General features: G+C 46.4%; 1 protein-coding gene across 1 annotated transcript in view; it reads right to left on the reverse strand.

The window, feature by feature from the left end:
• col4a3 (collagen, type IV, alpha 3) overlaps nt 1-24,940 on the reverse strand; it is a gene marked incomplete at its 3' end in the record, with an annotated part of 68,314 nt that overhangs the window by 4,062 nt on the left and 39,312 nt on the right. Inside the window, 20 exon segments of the mRNA XM_079673936.1 lie at nt 782-945; nt 947-960; nt 1,501-1,713; nt 3,258-3,356; nt 3,962-4,087; nt 4,876-4,947; nt 5,665-5,737; nt 5,953-6,083; nt 6,214-6,399; nt 6,476-6,523; nt 6,641-6,742; nt 7,576-7,656; nt 11,474-11,600; nt 13,133-13,272; nt 13,451-13,540; nt 13,631-13,729; nt 14,885-15,019; nt 17,365-17,454; nt 18,230-18,397; nt 24,360-24,473. Coding sequence (XP_079530062.1) covers nt 782-945; nt 947-960; nt 1,501-1,713; nt 3,258-3,356; nt 3,962-4,087; nt 4,876-4,947; nt 5,665-5,737; nt 5,953-6,083; nt 6,214-6,399; nt 6,476-6,523; nt 6,641-6,742; nt 7,576-7,656; nt 11,474-11,600; nt 13,133-13,272; nt 13,451-13,540; nt 13,631-13,729; nt 14,885-15,019; nt 17,365-17,454; nt 18,230-18,397; nt 24,360-24,473 — 2,272 coding nt within the window.

Here is a 24,940-nt window from a genome sequence, read left to right on the forward strand (position 1 = left end):
TCAAAATACCAAACAGATCATTCTAGCCTCATCCCCCTCTCTTTCAGCTGTCAGTAAAGAGATGATTCTGGTCTAAAGCTTTATAAAAAAATAATAATAATAATTCTCTCAGCTAAATGCTGCCGTGATGAAACTCACATCATGTTCCAAACCACATCAAGGATTCTCTCTGAAACAGGATGGAGCTCAAACTCTTTCTCTCTCTCAGGTTTACCACAAGGTGACTTCCTTTTGATTTCCTGCTTCTTCACACTCACTCTCTCCAGTACAGGTTAGCTCTGAGTGTTAGCATGCTAATGTAAACAGAACACGTCCTCATTGTTTCTGACAGCAACGTTTCTGATTGGCCCGTGGGTGTAAAGCCCGCCCACATTTTAGTAATGTGGTCATGACGCAGCAAATCTGGATCAGCTCCGTTGTTCCCCGTTTTTAGAGATGTGGGTACGGAGGAGAAGGAGAGGGTTTATTTCCTGGACACTTTGTTAGTCTCCTGACACACCGGGGACACACCGGGGGCCACACCCGGGGACACACCGGGGACACACGGGGGACACACGGGGACACACGGGGGAAACACCGGGGACACACAGTGATGTAGAGAAGACATCATGAAGTGCATTTGGCATGATAGGAGACCTTTATGAGGTCCAATTACATCTAGAATACTTCCTTTAGTGTGAGTGTGTGTGTGTGTGTGTGTGTGTGTGTGTGTGTGTGTGTGTGTGTGTGTGTGTGTGTGTGTGTGTGTGTGTGTGTGTGTGTGTGTGTGTGTGTGTGTTACCGGCTGATGTAGTCCTTCAGAGAGTCCCCGGAGATCAGCGGCATGCTACCCGGCAGTGGTTTGTCGGTGGACAGCCAATAGGAGTAGTCGTTGCGGGAGGCGTAGCGGCAGGTGTTGTCGGTGTTGCAGAACAGGAAGGGCATGGTGGTGAAGCGAGGTAAACAAACTACCTAATGTACCTGCAGAGAGAGAGAGATGAGAGAGGAGAGAGAGAGAGAGAGAGAGAGAGAGAGAGAGAGAGAGAGAGAGAGAGAGAGAGAGAGAGGAGAGAGAGAGAGAGAGGTTTGATTAGTCAACGCGTCTTTTTGTTTCGTACCGCCACTCCTCGGTCGATAATGAATTTGATTCAACACTGATCTGACACACGGTCATTCCCATTCGGTAGCAATATGTAGCTGCTTTTCTTTTGTAAAATACATTTTTGAAAGTTATGACTACAAGTAAGGGTCCCAATCCGTACATGACTCCAAACCGTTCTTAAGACAGAATCAAAACTCTGCGAAGAGTCTGTTTATTATTTCATAGAGCACTGACCGGTAAGGTGACACAAAGTACTGACAATCTCTCAAACCTCAACATGAGTGCATCAGGATCCCTTTCTTCGTCCACGGGGGGGACGTTTACATTATTACAGCAGAAAAGAGCCACAGACAGCTGAATGTTAACTACAAAATATGTAAAGGTGCAGAGTGCAGTACTGCGGTAAATATTCGAAGTACCCAGGTCTTGTCCGTGCGCTCGGTTGTTTCCGTTGATGAACAGCAGCGAGTAGCCGCTGTACATCAGGGTGGATCCTGCAGGGCATTCTGGGATAAAGAGTTCTGGGCTGTGTCTGGTGAACAGGAAGCCGTCGTTCTCCGGAGCGTCCTGGCACGGGCCGGGGCGACCGGGATTACCTTTAGCACCGACCTGTCCTCGTTCACCCAAGACCCCTGAAAACACAGAGTCTCTGTTTAGTCATTGTTAGAGACGTTAAGAAAGGTCTGATGGAGAGACCCCCAAAACCATCTTTACATATCACGACACTTCAGGTGGCTGACACTTTTATTTAGACTGACTTACAATAAAAACCCATAAAGATTCAAACTCCGAACAACAAGGAAACAAGGAAGGTGCAGATATGTTCCCTTCAAGCAGATCATACCACAGTAAGAGCTGGTGAATCAGATGAAATGCCTAAATTAACTCAAAAAGGAAGTTTTTTTAACTGTTAAATAATGGAGGAAGTGGCATGCTGTGTTTTCTAAAGAAGAGAAACATCGGTTAGAATAATGAATCTCATGAAACCCCTTTTTTCCATATGAGCCAATCACTAAACCAAAGCACCGAGTCGTAAAGGATGTGGACCCTATCCCCTTTGTTCATCCTTCATCCAAGTCTTAAGGTCTTCTAAGGACTTTGATACGCATATTGTGTTTCTGTGCATTTCTTACCGAACTCATAACGTCTTTAGACAACAGCTGAATTTTAGGTTTATCCCGTTTCTGTGTTTCGTCAGCTTTTGTGAAATAAATATCTAAAGTTGTTGTTATTCGTACCAGCTCCCTGCCAAAACCCTGACACTTTCCAATGTTAGACGTGTGGTTCTTTTAAATATATATTAAAGTATATTATATATTTATATTGAAGTTTTCTAATACAACACATTTTTCATTTCATTTCAAACCTTTATTTAACCAGATTGGTCGCAATGAGTAGTCCCAATTTGTACATACATAAAACGGTCAATCTAGGTGGCAGATACAGTGTACAATCAAATGAATAGGCATGTAAATAAACACAGGTGAGTATACAGATGATACAGGGATAACAAAGTACAGAAATCTGAAAGAATATGACGTGGGCGACGACACTTTATAATATTATTCCTGAACATTAACAACATTATTTTTCAAAACGTCCATGACACTCCCCCAGATATTTCAAAAACCGCCAGCTTTCCTTAAGTGATGTATGTTCTCAACCAGTGTTTCTCAAACTGTTTCATACCAAGGACCACTTAACCAAGAAAAAACCACTGGCGGACCCCACCTGACTCCACAAATATAAAAAACACATCGTTTTTTTAGAACAGATTACAAATCGCCTGAAAATGGTACAAACAGGTGGCAACATGTGTGACGAAGGTGTTGCGCTGGGCTATATCATGCAATCCAAAGCTCACTCCATTCCGAGATATTCCCGCGAGAGTGCGGAAAACTTTAATTTATTTATTTTAAATGTGAAATGTTACCAATATACTCACGGACCACTAGGGGGCGCTCATGGACCACCATTGAGAAGCACTGTTCTAAACTAAAGCAAGACATTCTGACAGATCCTTAATATATTTATTCATACTTGGTTTGTTCACATTTTTCCATTCTAAAGCTTTTGCCCTCTTAGCTTGCAAAAGACACAAGTCTGGAAGTGCACGCTCTTAGAGACAAAGTCTTTTGGATAAATACCCAAGATGCACATCGTTGGTGGTTCTTACCTTTTGATCCAAGGAAACCTCGATCCCCCTCTTCCCCTTTGACTCCAGGACGTCCGCCGTGTCCTGGCCTGCCCCCCCTCCCGACAAATCCTTTTACACCTGCAGGCACAAAACACAGATCTGTTTCCAAAACCGCCTGTACTCTGATCACACAACAGCACGCATGGTGTTCGTGCAGGGCAAGTGTATTCACAGAGCACTTTTCAACACAAGGCAATTCAAAGGGCTTTTAAAGTGAAAGACATGAAGAGCATAAAACACATCAGAAACATTAAAGAGCAAAGATAATAGAACATGAATAAAAGTTACAGTGCCGTGTGAGATCATTTGTTCAATTAAAAGCAAGAAGCAAAGTCTTCAGCCTGGATGTAGAAGCAGTCAGAGTCGCAGCGGACCTGCAGGTTTCTGGGAGTTTGTTCCAGAGGTTTGGAAATATCCCGAACCAAATTCTCCCATCCCTCTACCCCTAGTCTTCCCGTGAAATTATAGTTCTTTCGACACTTTTCTAACCTCTTTAAATTCCTCTCATCCTTCTCTTCCATCTATTTTGCATCTCCAGATTTTACTGTTACCCGAACCCATCTTTGACCTTTAAACCACTTTTCTTTTCAAATCCCAGTATTAGGATATTTAAACCTGTTTTAAGAATTCCCTCGAGAATCTTTGGCCTTCTTATGTATCACAGCTAAATATTCCAGACTCACCTGGACCTCCAGGTGTCCCTCGGGCCCCCGGGGGTCCGTTTTCTCCTGGGTACCCCGGGATGCCTTCTGAGCCTTGTTCCCCTGGCAGCAGCAACATGTCCCTGGGTACGTCCTTCCCCCTCAGGCCTGCAGGGGGCAGTGTTCAGTTCTACATCTTGCACTTATTGGACGTGTAACATTTTATATTTGTATTCAATAATCAATTTCTTGCACAATTAATGTAAATATAATATAATTTAAATTTGTAATGCTATTTTATTTCTACTTCAGAAATATTTTTGATTGTTTATTTCTAGTTTCTTAATTTCTCATATGCCTTGTTTTTTCTCTCTCTCTCTCTCTCTCTCTCTCTCTCTCTCTCTCTCTCTCTCTCTCTCTCTCATTTATTACCCCATGTATAATTGTCTAAGTAACTGTTTTCCTTACTGCACACTCAGACAGGGTTGCGCTCCAAAATGTATCGCTGTTAGCTTGTGGTGCTAGCGGCGTAGCGTTGATGAGTGTGTGTTCGAGACAGAGAAAGTGTGTGTATAGTTTATTTGGAGTATATAAACGCTTTAGACCCCTGAAGACTGCAGCCGAACTCTACCTGCTGATTAAAGGTTCGGTTAGCTCCGAACTTAGCAACAACTCCGGCTAAAGCTCACTTAAGGTGGACTGACATTTTAAGGTGGACTGACATTTTAAGGTGGACTTGCTTTGAGAAGCAACAGACCTCCAACAACAGAGCTGTATTATTTAATTCATTTGAACAATGTGAAGAGATTGATTTTAACATTAACATTTCTGGAAGAGCCCAGTAAAAACATATTGGAGCTGTTTTTGCTGAGTTGATATACTGTAGATGTGACTGATTGTGTTTAACGGGCAGAGGATCCTGAATTTCTCTGGTGTTTTTGTCAAGTATTAATTACCTCTCCTCCCAGGTAGCCCCGGAGGTCCTCTTGGGCCGTCGCTACCTGCTGGTCCGATCTCCCCCTTCACACCTGAAACACACAATGAGCCAAAAGGTCAACATTAGCCACCTTTAGCTTAGCGTTGGTGACGTGAAGTCATGTGACCGTGCTGTAGTTCCTTTATAGCCCAACATTAGCCTCCTTTAGCTTAGCGGTGGTGACGTGAAGTCATGTGACCGTGCTGTAGTTCCTTTATAGCCCAACATTAGCCTCCTTTAGCTTAGCGGTGGTGACCTGAAGTCATGTGACCGTGCTGTAGTTCCTTTATAGCCCAACATTAGCCACCTTTAGCTTAGCGGTGGTGACGTGAAGTCATGTGACCGTGCTGTAGTTCCTTTATAGCCCAACATTAGCTTCCTTTAGCTTAGCGTTGGTGACGTGAAGTCATGTGACCGTGCTGTAGTTCCTTTATAGCCCAACATTAGCCTCCTTTAGCTTAGCGGTGGTGACCTGAAGTCATGTGACCGTGCTGTAGTTCCTTTATAGCCCAACATTAGCCACCTTTAGCTTAGCGGTGGTGACGTGAAGTCATGTGACCGTGCTGTAGTTCCTTTATAGCCCAACATTAGCTCTTTACTTCAGAAATCGTGAAGTGGTGTTAATACGTGGAGATTATCCTGCTGAACTAAACGTGTAAGAATCATAAACGTTTGTTTGACACAGAGATTATTTTTTGCTTTAATCCAAAACCAATCCAACTCAGAAACACCACATCCCTGCAACACTCTTTTCAACTGTAGTCCTTACCAACAGGTCCGGTGACTCCAGTATCTCCCATCATGCCTTTCTGTCCCGGTGGGCCTGGTGGTTTGTCTTCACCCTGTCAATTAAACAACCGTGTAAAAATAAAAAGACGTTGTTTTGAGGAAATCCAATCAAACACACAACTCCTTCAGTTTCCTGATAATATATGAAAGAATAAATACTTTTGATTTGAGATTCCAGTGTAAGAATTCAAATCTGAGATGAACTGGACACACATGTATCTTTTTCCTTCTGTATCTTTTCAGATGTATAACTATGGGGTGTACTGACCGGCGGGCCCCGGGGTCCAGTGTCTCCGTGGTTACCAGGTGGTCCTTGGTCTCCTGTAGCTCCTTTAAGTCCCTCATCTCCTTTAAAGCCAGGACCCGGAGGACCAGGAGGACCTCGGTAACCTGTCGGACCTGCAGAGGAACGTTTCCACACATCATCATTACACTCACTAAATATACTGAAACAGGACCATTCTACTCATACAGGGGCAAACTTGGCGATTCACAATAAGTGCCAAACCATAGAGATGCATTTCCTCACCTTTGGGTCCGTGCTCTCCAGGGATTCCTTTCTCTCCTTTGACTCCTTCAATGCAGACTCCCTCTTTTCCAGGACAACCAGAGGGGCCCGGTGGTCCCGGAGGACCAGAACACCCTGGGTTTCCCCCAGCACCAGGAGGGCCCGGAGGGCCGCAGGCCCCCAGAGGACCCGCCCCTCCAACACACCCTGAGCAGAGGGTGGGGTTTAATCCTCGTCTTTAATTCTGACTGAAAACTAAACTCGATCAAAGATCAGGACTCACCAGGTGGACCAGTCTTCCCGTCGGGGCCCCGAGACCCGATCCCAGGAACTGGGGGACAAAAAAACCAACCAATCAGAGATCCAGACCAGCACCAGACTGGGTTCTAAGCTGAAACTCTTTTCAACACGTATGGTAGATTCAGAACTATTGTGCCCGGTCTCCTACCTCCCATAGCTCCTTTCTCCCCAGGAGGACCAGGTATCCCGTCCTGGCCCTGGTTCCCTCTGGGACCCGCTGGACCAGGATCTCCAGGGGCCCCCTTGTTCCCTGAAAATGAAGAAGATATAAGTAACCCAGATTAAAGTCTTTAGATCAGGGTGTGGTTCTGCTTCCTGGCGGCACGGACACTCATGTTTTGGTACTCTAGGTTTTTTCAGCTCTGAGCTCAGGATTAGCTGAAAAGAGTCCAGGAAGCTTATTTACAAGTTAACAGCGTTTAATAAAACAATGATACGATTATACAAGGAAATTGCAAAGATGGTGGCTCTGCCCGATGGTTTGGGATCAGCTGGGCAAGGAGACCGGCTTCCAGCTGGCCTCCTATTTTATAATCTGCAGTCTTCTCCTATTGGCTTAACGTCGACGGGGGCGGGTCCAAGGCACGTCCTGTCGTTTTCTGATGTTAGTTTTACAACATTCTAATATCTGTTGGTTTAAACATTCCCTAAGAATAGTATCGTCAATAAGTGAGGGTTAAAGACCCTGTGTTTAGTGTGCAACACCACGTCTTTCTCCTTAAATTCACACACACATGGGTAGCTGTGGCTCAGTGGATAGTGTGCTGGTCTTCGAATCAGGGGATACCAAGTTCGAGTCCCACTGCAGTCAGCATGTCGTTGTGTCCCTGACACAGCCCACAATACTGAATGTATGCAAGTCGCTTTGGATAAAAGCATCTAAGAAATGACATGTAATGCAATGTACACAAAACATGATATTAGCTACATGCTAATGCTAACCGGAAGTTGACAATATTTACTCGTGAGAACCGAAAGTCGAGTGTGTGAACATCCGGTTTTCAGAATAAAGCAGCTTTAAATTAGAACAGTGTATTAATTGAAATTACGGCATATAACTATTGATTGTATTCCTTACAGTACCTGTGAGGCCGGTGGGTCCAGAGGGGCCGCTGTTCCCGGCAGGACCATCACAACCCTTTCCCCCAGGGTTCCCAGGAGGACCTGGAGGACAGACACATTAATGGAGGCGTTTAGTGACCTGCTCTACCTGACCCTGAAACACATCAAGGTGTTTAGTGACCTCTACCTGACCCTGAAACACATTAAGGTGTTTAGTGACCTGCTCTACCTGACCCTGAAACACATCAAGGTGTTTAGTGACCTCTACCTGATCCTGAAACACATTAAGGTGTTTAGTGACCTGCTCTACCTGACCCTGAAACACATCAAGGTGTTTAGTGACCTCTACCTGACCCTGAAACACATCAAGGTGTTTAGTGACCTGCTCTACCTGACCCTGAAACACATTAAGGTGTTTAGTGACCTCTACCTGACCCTGAAACACATTAAGGTGTTTAGTGACCTGCTCTACCTGACCCTGAAACACATTAAGGTGTTTAGTGACCTGCTCTACCTGATCCTGAAACACATTAAGGTGTTTAGTGACCTCTACCTGATCCTGAAACACATTAAGGTGTTTAGTGACCTGCTCTACCTGACCCTGAAACACATCAAGGTGTTTAGTGACCTCTACCTGACCCTGAAACACATCAAGGTGTTTAGTGACCTGCTCTACCTGACCCTGAAACACATTAAGGTGTTTAGTGACCTCTACCTGACCCTGAAACACATTAAGGTGTTTAGTGACCTGCTCTACCTGACCCTGAAACACATTAAGGTGTTTAGTGACCTGCTCTACCTGATCCTGAAACACATCAAGGTGTTTAGTGACCTGCTCTACCTGACCCTGAAACACATCAAGGTGTTTAGTGACCTCTACCTGACCCTGAAACACATTAAGGTGTTTAGTGACCTGCTCTACCTGACCCTGAAACACATCAAGGTGTTTAGTGACCTCTACCTGACCCTGAAACACATTAAGGTGTTTAGTGACCTCTACCTGACCCTGAAACACATTAAGGTGTTTAGTGACCTGCTCTACCTGACCCTGAAACACATTAAGGTGTTTAGTGACCTCTACCTGACCCTGAAACACATCAAGGTGTTTAGTGACCTGCTCTACCTGACCCTGAAACACATTAAGGTGTTTAGTGACCTCTACCTGACCCTGAAACACATTAAGGTGTTTAGTGACCTGCTCTACCTGACCCTGAAACACATTAAGGTGTTTAGTGACCTCTACCTGACCCTGAAACACATTAAGGTGTTTAGTGACCTGCTCTACCTGACCCTGAAACACATTAAGGTGTTTAGTGACCTCTACCTGACCTTGAAACACATCAAGGTGTTTAGTGACCTGCTCTACCTGACCCTGAAACACATTAAGGTGTTTAGTGACCTCTACCTGACCCTGAAACACATTAAGGTGTTTAGTGACCTCTACCTGACCCTGAAACACATTAAGGTGTTTAGTGACCTGCTCTACCTGACCCTGAAACACATTAAGGTGTTTAGTGACCTCTACCTGACCCTGAAACACATCAAGGTGTTTAGTGACCTGCTCTACCTGACCCTGAAACACATTAAGGTGTTTAGTGACCTCTACCTGACCCTGAAACACATCAAGGTGTTTAGTGACCTCTACCTGACCCTGAAACACATTAAGGTGTTTAGTGACCTCTACCTGACCCTGAAACACATCAAGGTGTTTAGTGACCTCTACCTGACCTTGAAACACATTAAGGTGTTTAGTGACCTCTACCTGACCCTGAAACACATTAAGGTGTTTAGTGACCTGCTCTACCTGATCCTGAAACACATTCAGAGGCAGGGGCGGACTGCCCATCGGGACGTTCGGGACGAATCCCGATGGGCCGGTACTGAAGTGGGCCGGTCGGACGATGTGGGCCGGCCGGTAACCGGAAGGGCTCGAGATTAAATGGCCCTTTGGCCCGGAAGCACTATTTAGACACCCCGGGCCAGCATAACGTACTTTGCCCGCTCGGGCCACTAAAAATATTGCTTTAAAAAAATGGTCCTGTGGTATTGGTACTTTGACTAGCAATTTAGTTAAATTGTTTCGTTTATCAACGCTACAACAGAGCATTCCGTGAGTCGGTTGTCTGTTGGGTGAAAAGCAAACAGCTGTTTGCTGCGGAGCGCAGCGCGAGCAGGCTCCCCTGAGCGCGCTCCTTCACTACAGACTATCGCGCCACCTAACCATTCGCCAAAATGTTTTTAATACCAGCGGTAACCGGCCAAGCGCCGGGCAAAAAACTATCTTCAAATAAAAGAAAGTCACCGGAGGAGTTAAAGGAGAGTGACAGGGAGCATGAGAAGAAGAGGGAGAGAACGTTTCAGCCAGCTTGATCGATGGAGTTGGCTTCTAGTGGTGCAGTGACGTGTTCTAAAACCCTTTTATAATCTATCGACTAGATTTATGATTCTAACATTATAAAAGTAGGGTAGACATGTGGAGATTATCCAGATGAACAAAACGTGCATTTATCAAACAGGTTTGTTTTCCACAGACCTAATTTCCAGCTATTTTCCAAAACCCTGTGGAGAAATCCCATTGCTCTTTGTCGAGGGAACCAGCAGCTTACTTCCTGGTTTTAGGACGCGTCACTGCACCTCTCAATATGATGCCAATATAAACAAGGTCTTCTGTCGGCTCTGCACATCAATGCCGACCTATGCTGACAAGCAAGTGAAGAGTAGAAAATATAAAGGTATTGGCTTTAGGGAAATGTCCCAGCAGGAGAATGAAGGATCTAATCTAATCTAATACATAGCCATTACATTTCTAACTCCTAATGACAGGAAGGCCAAAAGCGCATTATACATATAATACTACTCATAATAATAGCAGACATTTTTTAACAATGACCACAATATCATTATTTTAATAAACCAAATATGAACAATTGAGGAAAATGAGGAAGAACTGATGATTCAAGTAGTAATGGAGTTAGTGCATAAATTACTATTGCAACAAATGTGTTGTTCCAGAGGGCCAGTGGCATTTTACCCTTAATGTCTACCTCTGCGGTAAGTCACCCCCCCCCCCCGTCGACAATTTACTAGCGGTATCTACTTGCGGTACCGCGGTGGGCCAGTCGAGAGTCCCGGGCTGATTTGTAGTCCCAGTCCGCCCCTGTTCAGAGGTGAATACACTGCTGGAGAGTTTCACCATGATCTTTACTGTGTTTGTTCTCCAAACACTCAGCAAGATATTTCACAGGACATGAGGACATGAGGATATGAGGATATGAGGACATGAGGACACGAGGACATGAGGACGCTTCTCATGAGTCTGAGAAAAAGGCCATCACAGTTTTCAGAGAGCTTTGAACCATAGCTATGATTATTTGAGCCTGAAATGGACGCCTCTGAATATGATGATACAAACCATGATGCAGTTTGATATTCTGATAGAACATCTGTACAAACTACAGATATATGACCTATGACCTATGAACTGTAGATATATGACCTGTGACCTGATGAACTACAGATATATGACCTATGACCTGATGAACTACAGATATATAACCTATGACCTGATGAACTACAGATATATGACCTGTGACCTGATGAACTACAGATATATGACCTGTGACCTGATGAACTACAGATATATGACCTATGACCTGTGACCTGATGAACAACAGATATATGACCTGTGACCTGATGAACTACAGATATATGACCTATGACCTGATGAACTACAGATATATGACCTGTGACCTGATGAACTACAGATATATGACCTATGACCGGATGAACTACAGATATATGACCTATGACCTGATGAACTACAGATATATGACCTATGACCTGATGAACTGCAGATATATGACCTATGACCTGATGAACTACAGATATATGACCTATGACCTATGAACTGCAGATATACCTCTACATCCCGGGGGTCCCGACCCTCCTTTGGGGCCACAGGAGCCATTTTCTCCTGGAGGACCAGGCTCTCCGTTGTCCCCTGGTAGCCCATCTGGCCCCGGCGATCCTGAGCACCCTGGATTTCCCTTAAAGGAGGAGACGATACTTTATGTTTTGTTTTATTTAAAATTTCTTTGAAGGAGCATCAGGGTCATAAAGACACATCTTCAAATGAATCGGAAAACAGAAACAAACAAGGATAAAGACCGGCGACAGGAAGCAGGAAGTCATCACAAAACAGAAACAAGGATAAAGACCGGCGACAGGAAGCAGGAAGTCATCAGAAAACAGAAACAAACAAGGATAAAGACCGGCGACAGGAAGCAGGAAGTCATCTGCAAACAGAAACAAACAAGGATAAAGACCGGCGACAGGAAGCAGGAAGTCATCAGAAAACAGAAACAAACAAGGATAAAGACCGGCGACAGGAAGCAGGAAGTCATCAGAAAACAGAAACAAACAAGGATAAAGACCGGCGACAGGAAGCAGGAAGTCATCAGAAAACAGAAACAAACAAGGATAAAGACCGGCGACAGGAAGCAGGAAGTCATCAGAAAACAGAAACAAACAAGGATAAAGACCGGCGACAGGAAGCAGGAAGTCATCTGAAAACAGAAACAAACAAGGATAAAGACCGGCGACAGGAAGCAGGAAGTCATCTGAAAACAGAAACAAACAAGGATAAAGACCGGCGACAGGAAGCAGGAAGTCATCAGAAAACAGAAACAAGGATAAAGACCGGCGACAGGAAGCAGGAAGTCATCAGAAAACAGAAACAAGGATAAAGACCGGCGACAGGAAGCAGGAAGTCATCTGAAAACAGAAACAAACAAGGATAAAGACCGGCGACAGGAAGCAGGAAGTCATCTGAAAACAGAAACAAAGAAGGATAAAGACCGGCGACAGGAAGCAGGAAGTCATCAGAAAACAGAAACAAACAAGGATAAAGACCGGCCACAGGAAGCAGGAAGTCATCAGAAAACAGAAACAAAGAAGGATAAAGACCGGCGACAGGAAGCAGGAAGTCATCAGAAAACAGAAACAAACAAGGATAAAGACCGGCCACAGGAAGCAGGAAGTCATCAGAAAACAGAAACAAAGAAGGATAAAGACCGGCCACAGGAAGCAGGAAGTCATCAGAAAACAGAAACAAACAAGGATAAAGACCGGCGACAGGAAGCAGGAAGTCATCAGAAAACAGAAACAAACAAGGATAAAGACCGGCGACAGGAAGCAGGAAGTCATCAGAAAACAGAAACAAACAAGGATAAAGACCGGCCACAGGAAGCAGGAAGTCATCAGAAAACAGAAACAAAGAAGGATAAAGACCGGCCACAGGAAGCAGGAAGTCATCAGAAAACAGAAACAAACAAGGATAAAGACCGGCGACAGGAAGCAGGAAGTCATCTGCATGACATCAGGTTAGGGGATGAAGCAACTTAGATTTATTATGAGAAATCATATTCATATTGAGAATATTCTAAAAGTCTAGTTTGACAGTGGAACCGCCAGAAGAACTTTGCATCCGATCAGTTTGTGACAGAACTCCAGGTCTGCATCGAATAGGAAATATCTACTCTGGGAATATTACGTTTCAGTATGTCCCTGTGTGTGCTACCTTTTCTCCTGGAGGTCCTTTAGATCCTGGTCCAGGTGGACTCGCTTCTCCTTTAGCACCTTTAAGTCCTCCTGGTCCTGGTGATCCGTCCAGTCCAGGTTCCCCACAAGAACCTGCACAACCTTTCCCCCCTTTGAGACCTGGATAAGAAACAAGATGTGTAAATATGATCTTCTCATTTAGACACTTGTTAACAAAACAGTTTTTGAATCCAGCAGTGGGATCTTTACGGACGGACTTTATGGCTCGTGTTAACCCCTCATTTCAGGAAACCATTGACCTCCAGACTAGAGGACAGGAAGGACAGGGGGACTGTACCTGGCTTCCCCATCTCTCCTTGGTGTCCGTTGTGTCCACAGGGACCGGGAGGCCCTTGCTCTCCTCCCCTGCCGGGGTCTCCAGGAGGTCCTGACAGGAACACATCCATCAAATGTCCGTTATTATCCTATATTCATCAGACATGCATTCCCTTTCATTTGAAAGAGCTTTTCAGTTCACCTTGTGGGCCGCCAAATCCTGGTCTACCATTGCTGCTGTCGGACCCCTGTGGCCCCTGGAGACCCCTTTCTCCTTTGGTACCAGTGGGACCAGTGGGCCCTGAGGGTGAGACAGGAAGCAGAAAGAGCAGTGTGAGACAGGCAGAACACCTGGACCTTCTCCCTGACCTGGGAAGGGAGGATCCTCAGGACTTAGACCTGCCTGCACGAGACCAGTGGTTCTCAAACTGTTTTCAATAATGGACCCCCTAAACAATTAGGTCGGGAAGAAAAGCCTATATAAGGAGGGAGAGTACAGCGCTGCACCATCAGTGTCTGAGTTATTAAAACAACAACCGTAGAACTTAGAAACCCTTAAAGTGGACCTATCATGCTATATGTGAATAATATAGTGTAGGGCCATATAAGGCATGTTTATACTTTATATTTTTCAAAATACCAAACAGATCATGCATTTTAGCCATTCCTCATTTCGCTCAATGTAACACTGTCTTTGCATCATGGGCTGATTATGTGAGAACAGCACCATCTACAGGCCTGGCATATGTACTACAGCGTCTCCAGCGCTTTCCAACGGCAATGTCCGTGGCTGTCTCCTCCTGACTGGTGGAGTTGGCCCAATAGCCGTAGCCCCACTTCTGTGAGGTCATAGAAGTGTTCACATCTGGATCAGTCTGTATCAGATCCGTTGCAGCCCCTTTTTAAGAGATTTGGGTATGGAGGAAAATAGAGAGGGTTGTGTATTCTGACACTTGGTGAGTTCCCTGGAACACCGGGGACACATGTTCATGAAGAGAAGACGTACAAAGTGCATTTTGCATGATAGGTCCCCTTTAAATGCTGCATTTCAAATGTTTACAATCCATCACTAAACCTATTTTAACATCATGCAATAAAAATAAGACGACATTAGTCGCATTGAACTGATCCTTTTAATAAGCTGTTCTTACATTTGAGTGAGAAACATGGGCGTGTGCGTCACTGAGCATCATGAGGCAAACTGCAGTTATGTGTAAGTGTTAATATAAAACCCACACTGCTCAAACTTCGTGACTTTTCCTAAAAATGTTTATATTTATCATCGAGCACATTTGTTTTTCTAGTCACTAGACGACATATTGTGCTGGTGTCAAACTCTAGGCTTCAAGCCAGTCGACCACAGACCACGGGTCTCGGTGTTGTTCTAGTCTTTGCACCCAGGTTCCTGACTAACTAGTACTACGGTTCTCATGTAGAACCGTCAGGAATAAATTACCAGAGTCTCCCAGGTCTCCAGGATCCCCGTACATCTCCACATTGGTCTGGAGTCCTTTAGGTCCAGAATATCCTCTGTCCCCCTGAGGCCCCTGGGGTCCCTGAGAGCCCCTGACCCCGTCTACAGCCTTCTCACCTGCCAACAGAGAAACCGGTTGTTATGGCAATGATGGTTTAAAAGGTCCCCTAGTATACTGTTGTTCATCAATACATCACAGGTCTCAGATATATCCAGAGCCTGTCTCTGATTGGCTGAAACACCAAACAGATCATTGCAGCATTACCCATGACCCCCTCTGTTTCAGCCCTGTTTCCAAAGCGCTGATTCTCCTCTCTAGGAGGAGATTCAGGTGATAAGGGGGGGGGGGGGGGGGGGGGGGGGGGGGGGGGGGGGTTACCTTGGTTGCTGATTGGCTAATGGTTACACAAGACAACACATCGTTATGACATCATCAAGTGGCCAAAATCTGATCAGCTCATTTTCAGACAGGTTTTTATAGAAATGGATCAAAAAGAGAGAGAATCTTTGTTCCTGAAACTTTCAGAGTCTCTTTCCACAGAGGGGACACATGTTGATGTAGAAGAGACATGAAGAAGAGGGGACACATGTTGATGTAGAAGAGACATGAAGAAGAGGGGACACATATTGATGTAGAAGAGACATGAAGAAGAGGGGACACATGTTGATGTAGAAGAGACATGAAGAAGAGGGGACACATGTTGATGTAGAAGAGACATGAAGAAGAGGGGACACATGTTGATGTAGAAGAGACATGAAGAAGAGGGGACACATGTTGATATAGAAGAGACATGAAGAAGAGGGGACACATGTTGAAGTAGAGACGTGAAGAAGAGGGGACACATGGTGATGTAGAAGAGACATGGAGAAGAGGGGACACATGTTGATGTAGAAGAGACATGGAGAAGAGGGGACACATGTTGAAGTAGAGACGTGAAGAAGAGGGGACACATGGTGATGTAAAAGAGACATGGAGAAGAGGGGACACATGTTGATGTAGAAGAGACATGAAGAAGAGGGGACACATGTTGATGTAGAAGAGACATGAAGAAGACGGGACACATGTTGATGTAGAGGAGACATGGAGAAGAGGGGACACATGTTGATGTAGAAGAGACATGAAGAAGAGGGGACACATGTTGATATAGAGGAGACATGAAGAAGAGGGGACACATGTTGATGTAGAAGAGACATGAAGAAGAGGGGACACATTTTGATGTAGAAGAGACATGAAGAAGAGGGGACACATGTTGATGTAGAAGAGACATGAAGAAGAGGGGACACATGTTGATGTAGAAGAGACATGAAGAAGAGGGGACACATGTTGATGTAGAAGAGACATGAAGAAGAGGGGACACATGTTGATGTAGAAGAGACATGAAGAAGAGGGGACACATTTTGATGGAGAAGAGACATGGAGAAGAGGGGAAACATGTTGATGTAGAAGAGACATGAAGAAGAGGGGACACATGTTGATGTAGAAGAGACATGGAGAAGAGGGGACACATGTTGATGTAGAAGAAACATGGAGAAGACGGGACACATGTTGATGTAGAAGAGACATGAAGAAGAGGGGACACATGTTGATGTAGAAGAGACATGGAGAAGAGGGGACACATGTTGATGTAGAAGAGACATGGAGAAGAGGGGACACATGTTGATGTAGAAGAGACATGAAGAAGAGGGGACACATGCTGATGTAGAAGAGACATGGAGAAGACGGGACACATGTTGATGTAGAAGAGACATGAAGAAGAGGGGACACATGTTGATGTAGAAGAGACATGAAGAAGAGGGGACACATGTTGATGTAGAAGAGACATGGAGAAGAGGGGACACATGTTGATGTAGAAGAGGCATGAAGAAGAGGGGACACATGTTGATGTAGAAGAGACATGAAGAAGAGGGGACACATGTTGATGTAGAAGAGGCATGAAGAAGAGGGGACACATGTTGATGTAGAAGAGACATGAAGAAGAGGGGACACATGTTGATGTAGAAGAGACATGGAGAAGAGGGGACACATGTTGATGTAGAAGAGACACAGTGTAATCCTAACTGTTCAGTGGAATGTTTTGTTTGCAGCTTCTTGGTTAACATGAAGCTGTCTTTGTCTCTTCCTGCTGTAACTATGTACATGTCCCCTCTGTGGGACGAGTAAAGCTATTCTGATTCTGAAGACCTTGTCTCTATCTGAACACCCAAGTGTTGTTTGTAGGTTGTGAGTTCATTGTGATCCACCTGGAGCACATGTTGTGGTAAAGGACCTCTGATGTCTCCCTATGAGAGCGTCTCTCGCTCAGAAGGAGTCCTCATTCAAAGGAAAGATCTTAAAAGTCGATATTATGTTTCTCTGCCTAACTCCTCATTTGCTCTCCACAGCAGCTGACTCTAAGTTGCTTCGAGGTCAAACACGTAAGGGTCAGGCAGAAGGGAAGCATTGATCGACTGATTGATGAAACCTCTCAGTCCTGGTGGTCCGGTCTCTCCTGGTTCCCCATCGACCCCTGGACCCCCGAGGGCTCCTGGAGGGCCAGCGTCCCCTCGGAGACCTGCATGTTGGATTATATATATTTTAATTCTTTATTTGGGATCACATTATATTAAAAGTACAGTTTTGCAAATCAAATCTCTTTAGAGACCTGGAAACGGCAAATTAAATACTGAACAGAATTAGTCAAATAAAATAAAAAATAAAAAGTACGTAGGGGTCTTTTGAAATGACAAATATTTACACACGTGCACATGTATTTACTTAAGCATGCACACATATAATAATCATTATAATAATAATTTGAAAGCGCTTTTCCTGGTGCTCAAAGACGCTTGAATATATATACGTAGACACATACAAACACACACACACACATGTTGGATTGTTATACTAGTGAGGACACTTCAGTGATCTTCAGTCACAGGTTGGATGGATTCAGTTTGGCCACGCCTCCTTGCCTGTGCTTCCTGGCTCCCCATTGGCCCCATAACTATTATCATAATGATCTTAATTATCATAGTTTATATAGAAATAGGATGATAAATGAAACTGTCTTGTTATCTGAACATGGACTTGTGGGAATGTATTTATAGAATTGTGTTTATCTGTGTGCATATTTAATTACAGAATAATCTCTTTTCTCTTGATCCTGCAGCTGGATGAGTAACGGGACCCCCCTCTGGATGAAGTCTGCCCTCCTGATTCTACTCATTGTGTTCGTTTTGTGGATGAATAAACTGGCTAATTGTTGAAATAGTAGAATAAATAATACAAAACAAAACGTCAATGATCTTTAGTCACAGGTTGGATTCAGTTTGGCCACGCCTCCTTACCTGTGCTTCCTGGCTCCCCATTGGCCCCACTCTGGCCTTTGGATCCAACTTCCCCCACTGACCCTGGCGCTCCATCAAACCCTGGGGCCCCAAAAGGCCCCTGAGGCCCCGGGACCCCAACGCCAGATCGCCCAGGGTCCCCCTTCAGTCCCTTTGGGCCCCGTCGTCCTGTAAGACAGGGATAGAGAGGTTTGATATGTGTCCTTTATACTTCTATACTTTCTTTATTTAAACATGTATTTACAGATGTTTACATTCTTCACATTACACAAACACAACCGAACATTAGTGACATGGAAGATTACTAAATAATGCTACAAATAAATACAAATGTACTCCCAGCTGCCCAGTGACTCCCAGTGACTCCCAGTGACTCCCAGGGACTCCCAGTGACTCCCAGTGACTCCCAGTGACTCCCAGTGACTCCCAGTGACTCCCAGTGACTCCCAGCTGCCCAGTGACTCCCAGTGACTCCCAGCTGCCCAGTGACTCCCAGTGACTCCCAGCTGCCCAGTGACTCCCAGTGACTCCCAGCTGCCCAGTGACTCCCAGTGACTCCCAGCTGCCCAGTGACTCCCAGGGATTCCCAACTGCCCAGTGACTCCCAGTGACTCCCAACTGCCCAGTGACTCCCAGTGACTCCCAGCTGCCCAGTGACTCCCAGTGACTCCCAACTGCCCAGTGACTCCCAGCTGCCCAGTGACTCCCAGTGACTCCCAGCTGCCCAGTGACTCCCAGTGACTCCCAGTGACTCCCAGCTGCCCAGTGACTCCCAGTGACTCCCAGGGACTCCCAGGGACTCCCAGCTGCCCAGTGACTCCCAGCTGCCCAGTGACTCCCAGTGACTCCCAGTGACTCCCAGTGACTCCCAGCTGCCCAGTGACTCCCAGCTGCCCAGTGACTCCCAGGGACTCCCAGCTGCCCAGTGACTCCCAGCTGCCCAGTGACTCCCAGTGACTCCCAGTGACTCCCAGTGACTCCCAGCTGCCCAGTGACTCCCAGCTGCCCAGTGACTCCCAGTGACTCCCAGCTGCCCAGTGACTCCCAGTGACTCCCAGCTGCCCAGTGACTCCCAGTGACTCCCAGCTGCCCAGTGACTCCCAGTGACTCCCAGTGACTCCCAGCTGCCCAGTGACTCCCAGTGACTCCCAGCTGCCCAGTGACTCCCAGTGACTCCCAGTGACTCCCAGCTGCCCAGTGACTCCCAGTGACTCCCAGCTGCCCAGTGACTCCCAGTGACTCCCAGCTGCCCAGTGACTCCCAGTGACTCCCAGTGACTCCCAGTGACTCCCAGTGACTCCCAGCTGCCCAGTGACTCCCAGTGACTCCCAGCTGCCCAGTGACTCCCAGCTGCCCAGTGACTCCCAGTGACTCCCAACTGCCCAGTGACTCCCAGTGACTCCCAGTGACTCCCAGCTGCCCAGTGACTCCCAGCTGCCCAGTGACTCCCAGTGACTCCCAACTGCCCAGTGACTCCCAGTGACTTCCAGTGACTCCCAGCTGCCCAGTGACTCCCAGTGACTCCCAGTGACTCCCAACTGCCCAGTGACTCCCAGTGACTTCCAGTGACTCCCAACTGCCCAGTGACTCCCAGTGACTCCCAGTGACTCCCAGCTGCCCAGTGACTCCCAGTGACTCCCAGTGACTCCCAGCTGCCCAGTGACTCCCAGTGACTCCCAGTGACTCCCAGCTGCCCAGTGACTCCCAGTGACTCCCAGCTGCCCAGTGACTCCCAGTGACTCCCAGTGACTCCCAACTGCCCAGTGACTCCCAGTGACTCCCAACTGCCCAGTGACTCCCAGTGACTCCCAGCTGCCCAGTGACTCCCAGTGACTCCCAGCTGCCCAGTGACTCCCAGTGACTCCCAGCTGCCCAGTGACTCCCAGTGACTCCCAGCTGCCCAGTGACTCCCAGCTGCCCAGTGACTCCCAGTGACTCCCAGCTGCCCAGTGACTCCCAGTGACTCCCAGTTGCCCAGTGACTCCCAGCTGCCCAGTGACTCCCAGTGACTCCCAGTGACTCCCAGCTGCCCAGTGACTCCCAGTGACTCCCAGTGACTCCCAGTTGCCCCTGGCTCTCTGTGTGTGACTCTGTCTTCTTTGACGGAGCTGCTGTCCTCCTGTTCTTCCCTCCAGGCAGTGCATCCGGTGTGTTTGGCCCCACCCTCTGTTTGAATGTGGTACTGCACCAAAGAGTCACATGGTGTTGCACCGTCCAGTGAAATCCTTCCTTGTGACGCATCATTAAGCCAACATCCAGAAACACTCATCAGTTTGCATCTTGATCACTATTTATCATATTCCATGTACTTGTACACAGACTCTTCTGGCACTATTTATATTGTATTTGTATTTTCTGGCACATCTCAAAACATTCTCTTGCACTATTTGATCCGTTTTATTAGTTCTATGTCCTATTTATATTCATGTTGCTCTGTTGGAGGAGGGCTTCAGTCTCTCATCTCATGTAAGCATGTCTTTGTTGAAGGTATATCTTTATGTTATGGATCATTTGAGTAGTTTGAATGTTTCTATACACATATTTGTATAATGTTAAAATGCTAGCGTTACGCCCTGAAGTTAAATAGCACGTTCAGTACATGAGAAACGCATGTAAGGGCGGTGGTGGCGAAGTCGATAAGGACTTGGCTTGGCAACTGGAAGGTCAACAGTTCAAGTCCCAGCAAGACCAAGTGCTACCGAGGTGTCCCTGAGCAAGGCACCGTTCCCTACACTGCTCCCCGGGCGCCGTACATAATGGCAGCCCACTGCTCCTAACATTAGGATGGGTCAAATGCATAGAAACCATTTCCCCACAGGGATTAATAAAGTATATCAAAATCAAAATCAAAAAAAATAAGTTGCATTTAGGATATTTAGGGAAGTGATTCTTGTGCTGCTTGTGTGTAAAGATGTATCAAGCAAATAGCGATACGTCCACCTGTGTGAGTAGCTCAATGTACATTTCTGTTGGTTCTAGTTTTACTCCATGACACAGCAGTGTTTCTCAAACTTGTTCAGACCGAGGACACTTAACCAATAAAGACCACTCACGGACCACCTGACTCCCCAAATATCCAGACACTAAAGGCCTCCAACAGTTTATAACAAACTACAGCCTGATGACGACAGCTTACCTTCTCCACACCGCCTCGTTCACACATTAAATCAACAATACAAATACAGATTCTACATTTCCTTCCTTTGAGATTGAAAGTGCTCACAGGTCTAACACCTCTTATGAAATGTAGATGACATTTATCACGGAGTTTATGTCAAACAGACTCTCAGATCATTTTCTACTGAGAGAAATGCAAAATGCATTTAGTACGACACAACGCTGTGGATTTTCTAAATACAGTAAATCTATGGTTGCAGGCCGGAGTTTGAAATGAACTCAACTTTAAACACAAGTTAATTACCAGACTATAAGCCGCAGCAGCTAAATTGAATGATGTGTACATATATAAGCCGCACTGGACTATAAGCCGCACTGGACTATAAGCCACACTGGACCATAAGCCGCACTGGACCATAAGCCGCACTGGACTATAAGCCGCACTGGACCATAAGCCGCACTGGACCATAAGCCGCACTGGACCATAAGCCGCACTGGACCATAAGCCACACTGGACCATAAGCCACACTGGACCATAAGCCGCACTGGACTATAAGCCACACTGGACCATAAGCCGCACTGGACCATAAGCCGCACTGGACTATAAGCCACACTGGACCATAAGCCACACTGGACCATAAGCCGCACTGGACCATAAGCCGCACTGGACCATAAGCCACACTGGACCATAAGCCACACTGGACTATAAGCCACACTGGACTATAAGCCGCACTGGACTATAAGCCGCACTGGACCATAAGCCGCACTGGACCATAACCCGCACTGGACTATAAGCCACACTGGACCATAAGCCACACTGGACTATAAGCCGCACTGGACTATAAGCCGCACTGGACTATAAGCCACACTGGACTATAAGCCGCACTGGACCATAAGCCACACTGGACCATAAGCCACACTGGACCATAAGCCGCACTGGACCATAAGCCGCACTGGACTATAAGCCGCACTGGACTATAAGCCGCACTGGACTATAAGCCGCACTGGACTATAAGCCGCACTGGACTATAAGCCCCACTGGACTATAAGCCGCACTGGACTATAAGCCGCACTGGACTATAAGCCGCACTGGACTATAAGCCACACTGGACTATAAGCCGCACTGGACTATAAGCCGCACTGGACTATAAGCCGCACTGGACTATTAGCCGCACTGGACTATAAGCCGCACTGGACTATAAGCCGCACTGGACTATAAGCCGCACTGGACTATAAGCCCCACTGGACCATAAGCCGCACTGGACCATAAGCCGCACTGGACCATAAGCCGCACTGGACCATAAGCCGCACTGGACCATAAGCCGCACTGGACCATAAGCCGCACTGGACCATAAGCCGCACTGGACCATAAGCCGCACTGGACCATAAGCCGCACTGGACCATAAGCCGCACTGGACCATAAGCCGCACTGGACCATAAGCCGCACTGGACCATAAGCCGCACTGGACTATAAGCCGCACTGGACTATAAGCCGCACTGGACTATAAGCCGCACTGGACTATAAGCCGCACTGGACTATAAGCCGCACTGGACTATAAGCCGCACTGGACTATAAGCCGCACTGGACTATAAGCCGCACTGGACTATTAGCCGCACTGGACTATAAGCCGCACTGGACTATAAGCCACACTGGACTATAAGCCCCACTGGACTATAAGCCGCACTGGACTATAAGCCGCACTGGACTATAAGCCGCACTGGACTATAAGCCGCACTGGACTATAAGCCGCACTGGACTATAAGCCGCACTGGACTATTAGCCGCACTGGACTATAAGCCGCACTGGACTATAAGCCACACTGGACTATAAGCCCCACTGGACTATAAGCCGCACTGGACTATAAGCCGCACTGGACTATAAGCCGCACTGGACTATAAGCCGCACTGGACTATAAGCCCCACTGGACTATAAGCCGCACTGGACTATAAGCCGCACTGGACTATAAGCCCCACTGGACTATAAGCCCCACTGGACTATAGGCCGCACTGGACTATAAGCCGCACTGGACTATAAGCCCCACTGGACTATAAGCCGCAGGTGTTTTAATGTTTCATTACCATATGTAAGGGTTCGTGCACAGAGGGGATTGTCGGGAAAGAGATGGCTGTTTGAGGAAGCTCCCATTTATTAACATTTCAACAAACAAGTTGCATCTTTGCATAACGTATTCAAGTGTTAGCATTTAGTGCAATAGTAGCTACAGAACATGTGCTGTGTAAACTGTACTGTCTCACATAGCGTTTCAGACACACACACTTTTCAACTTTCAAACTTAAACGGTGCGCTCCCAGCGCACGTACCGGCAGTGATCTACAGCAGTGGTTTTCAACCAGTGGTACGGGGACAAACTGTCTCGCTCTCGTAATGTCTGTCTGTCTTGCTCTCGTTCTGTCTCTCGTACCACTCTCGGTTCCACTTTTACTTTTGCGCGCTACCTGTCTCACTCTTTTCCGGCCTCCAGCTTTTCCTGCTGGAGCCCGCCGCTTAAAGGTGGGGGGCGCGGGCCGGCCATAGAGCCCATAGAGTTAAAGGTGGGGGGCGCGGGCCGGTCATAGAGCCCATAGAGTTAAAGGTGGTGGACTGTAACCTGTAACATCCATAGATTTAGGAGGTCCCCTAGTGGCCGTTAGATGTAAAAATCCATAGATTAGCCGCACCGTTATATAAGCCGCAGGGTCGAAAGATGGGAAAAAGGCGCGGCTTATAGTCCGAAAATTATGGTATTTACACCGTTCCATTTATTTAGCATTGTTCACGCACTCATCGGCTGCGTGTCTCTGTTGCTCCTATACTAACTAAACTTATGGTTATCTCCTGACTCTCGTGGTGTTTATTTGGACCTTGGCAGTCTGCGTCCTGTTAGACTCACCTTCAGAGGACAGCTGGGATGCAGGACATGTGTGAGACGTGTTCTGACAGTAAAGGGTTATCACATCGTAAGGCGTTGTGTTTGACAGACGGATGTAGGATTCTTATGGACGGAGATGTTACCTGTGAATCCAATGACGCCCATGGGTCCCGGCTGTCCTTCAGGTCCGGGGGGTCCAGATAAACAGGGTCCAACAAAACCAACGGGACCAGAGAGACCCTCCAGACCAGTTCCACCTGAGAGACACTTCAGTTCAGTCCAGTTCATCCTCACACCTCAGCAGAGAGGGGAAGTAGTGGAGTCCAAATACTTCATTACTCTACTCAAGTACATGTTTCCGGTATCAGTACTTTACAGCACTACTTATTTTTCTGACGACTTTTTACTTTCTACTTCTTACATGTTGAACTCAAATACCTGTACTTTCTACTTCTTACATGTTGAACACAAATACCTGTACTTTCTACTTCTTACATGTTGAACTCAAATACCTGTACTTTCTACTTCTTACATGTTGAACACAAATACCTGTACTTTCTACTTCTTACATGTTGAACTCAAATACCTGTACTTTCTACTTCTTACATGTTGAACACAAATACCTGTACTTTCTACTTCTTACATGTTGAACACAAATACCTGTACTTTCTACTTCTTACATGTTGAACTCAAATACCTGTACTTTCTACTTCTTACATGTTGA

This window comes from Notothenia rossii, assembly GCF_949606895.1.
Source record: "Notothenia rossii genome assembly, chromosome: 4".
NCBI classification, from domain to species: Eukaryota; Metazoa; Chordata; class Actinopteri; order Perciformes; family Nototheniidae; genus Notothenia; species Notothenia rossii.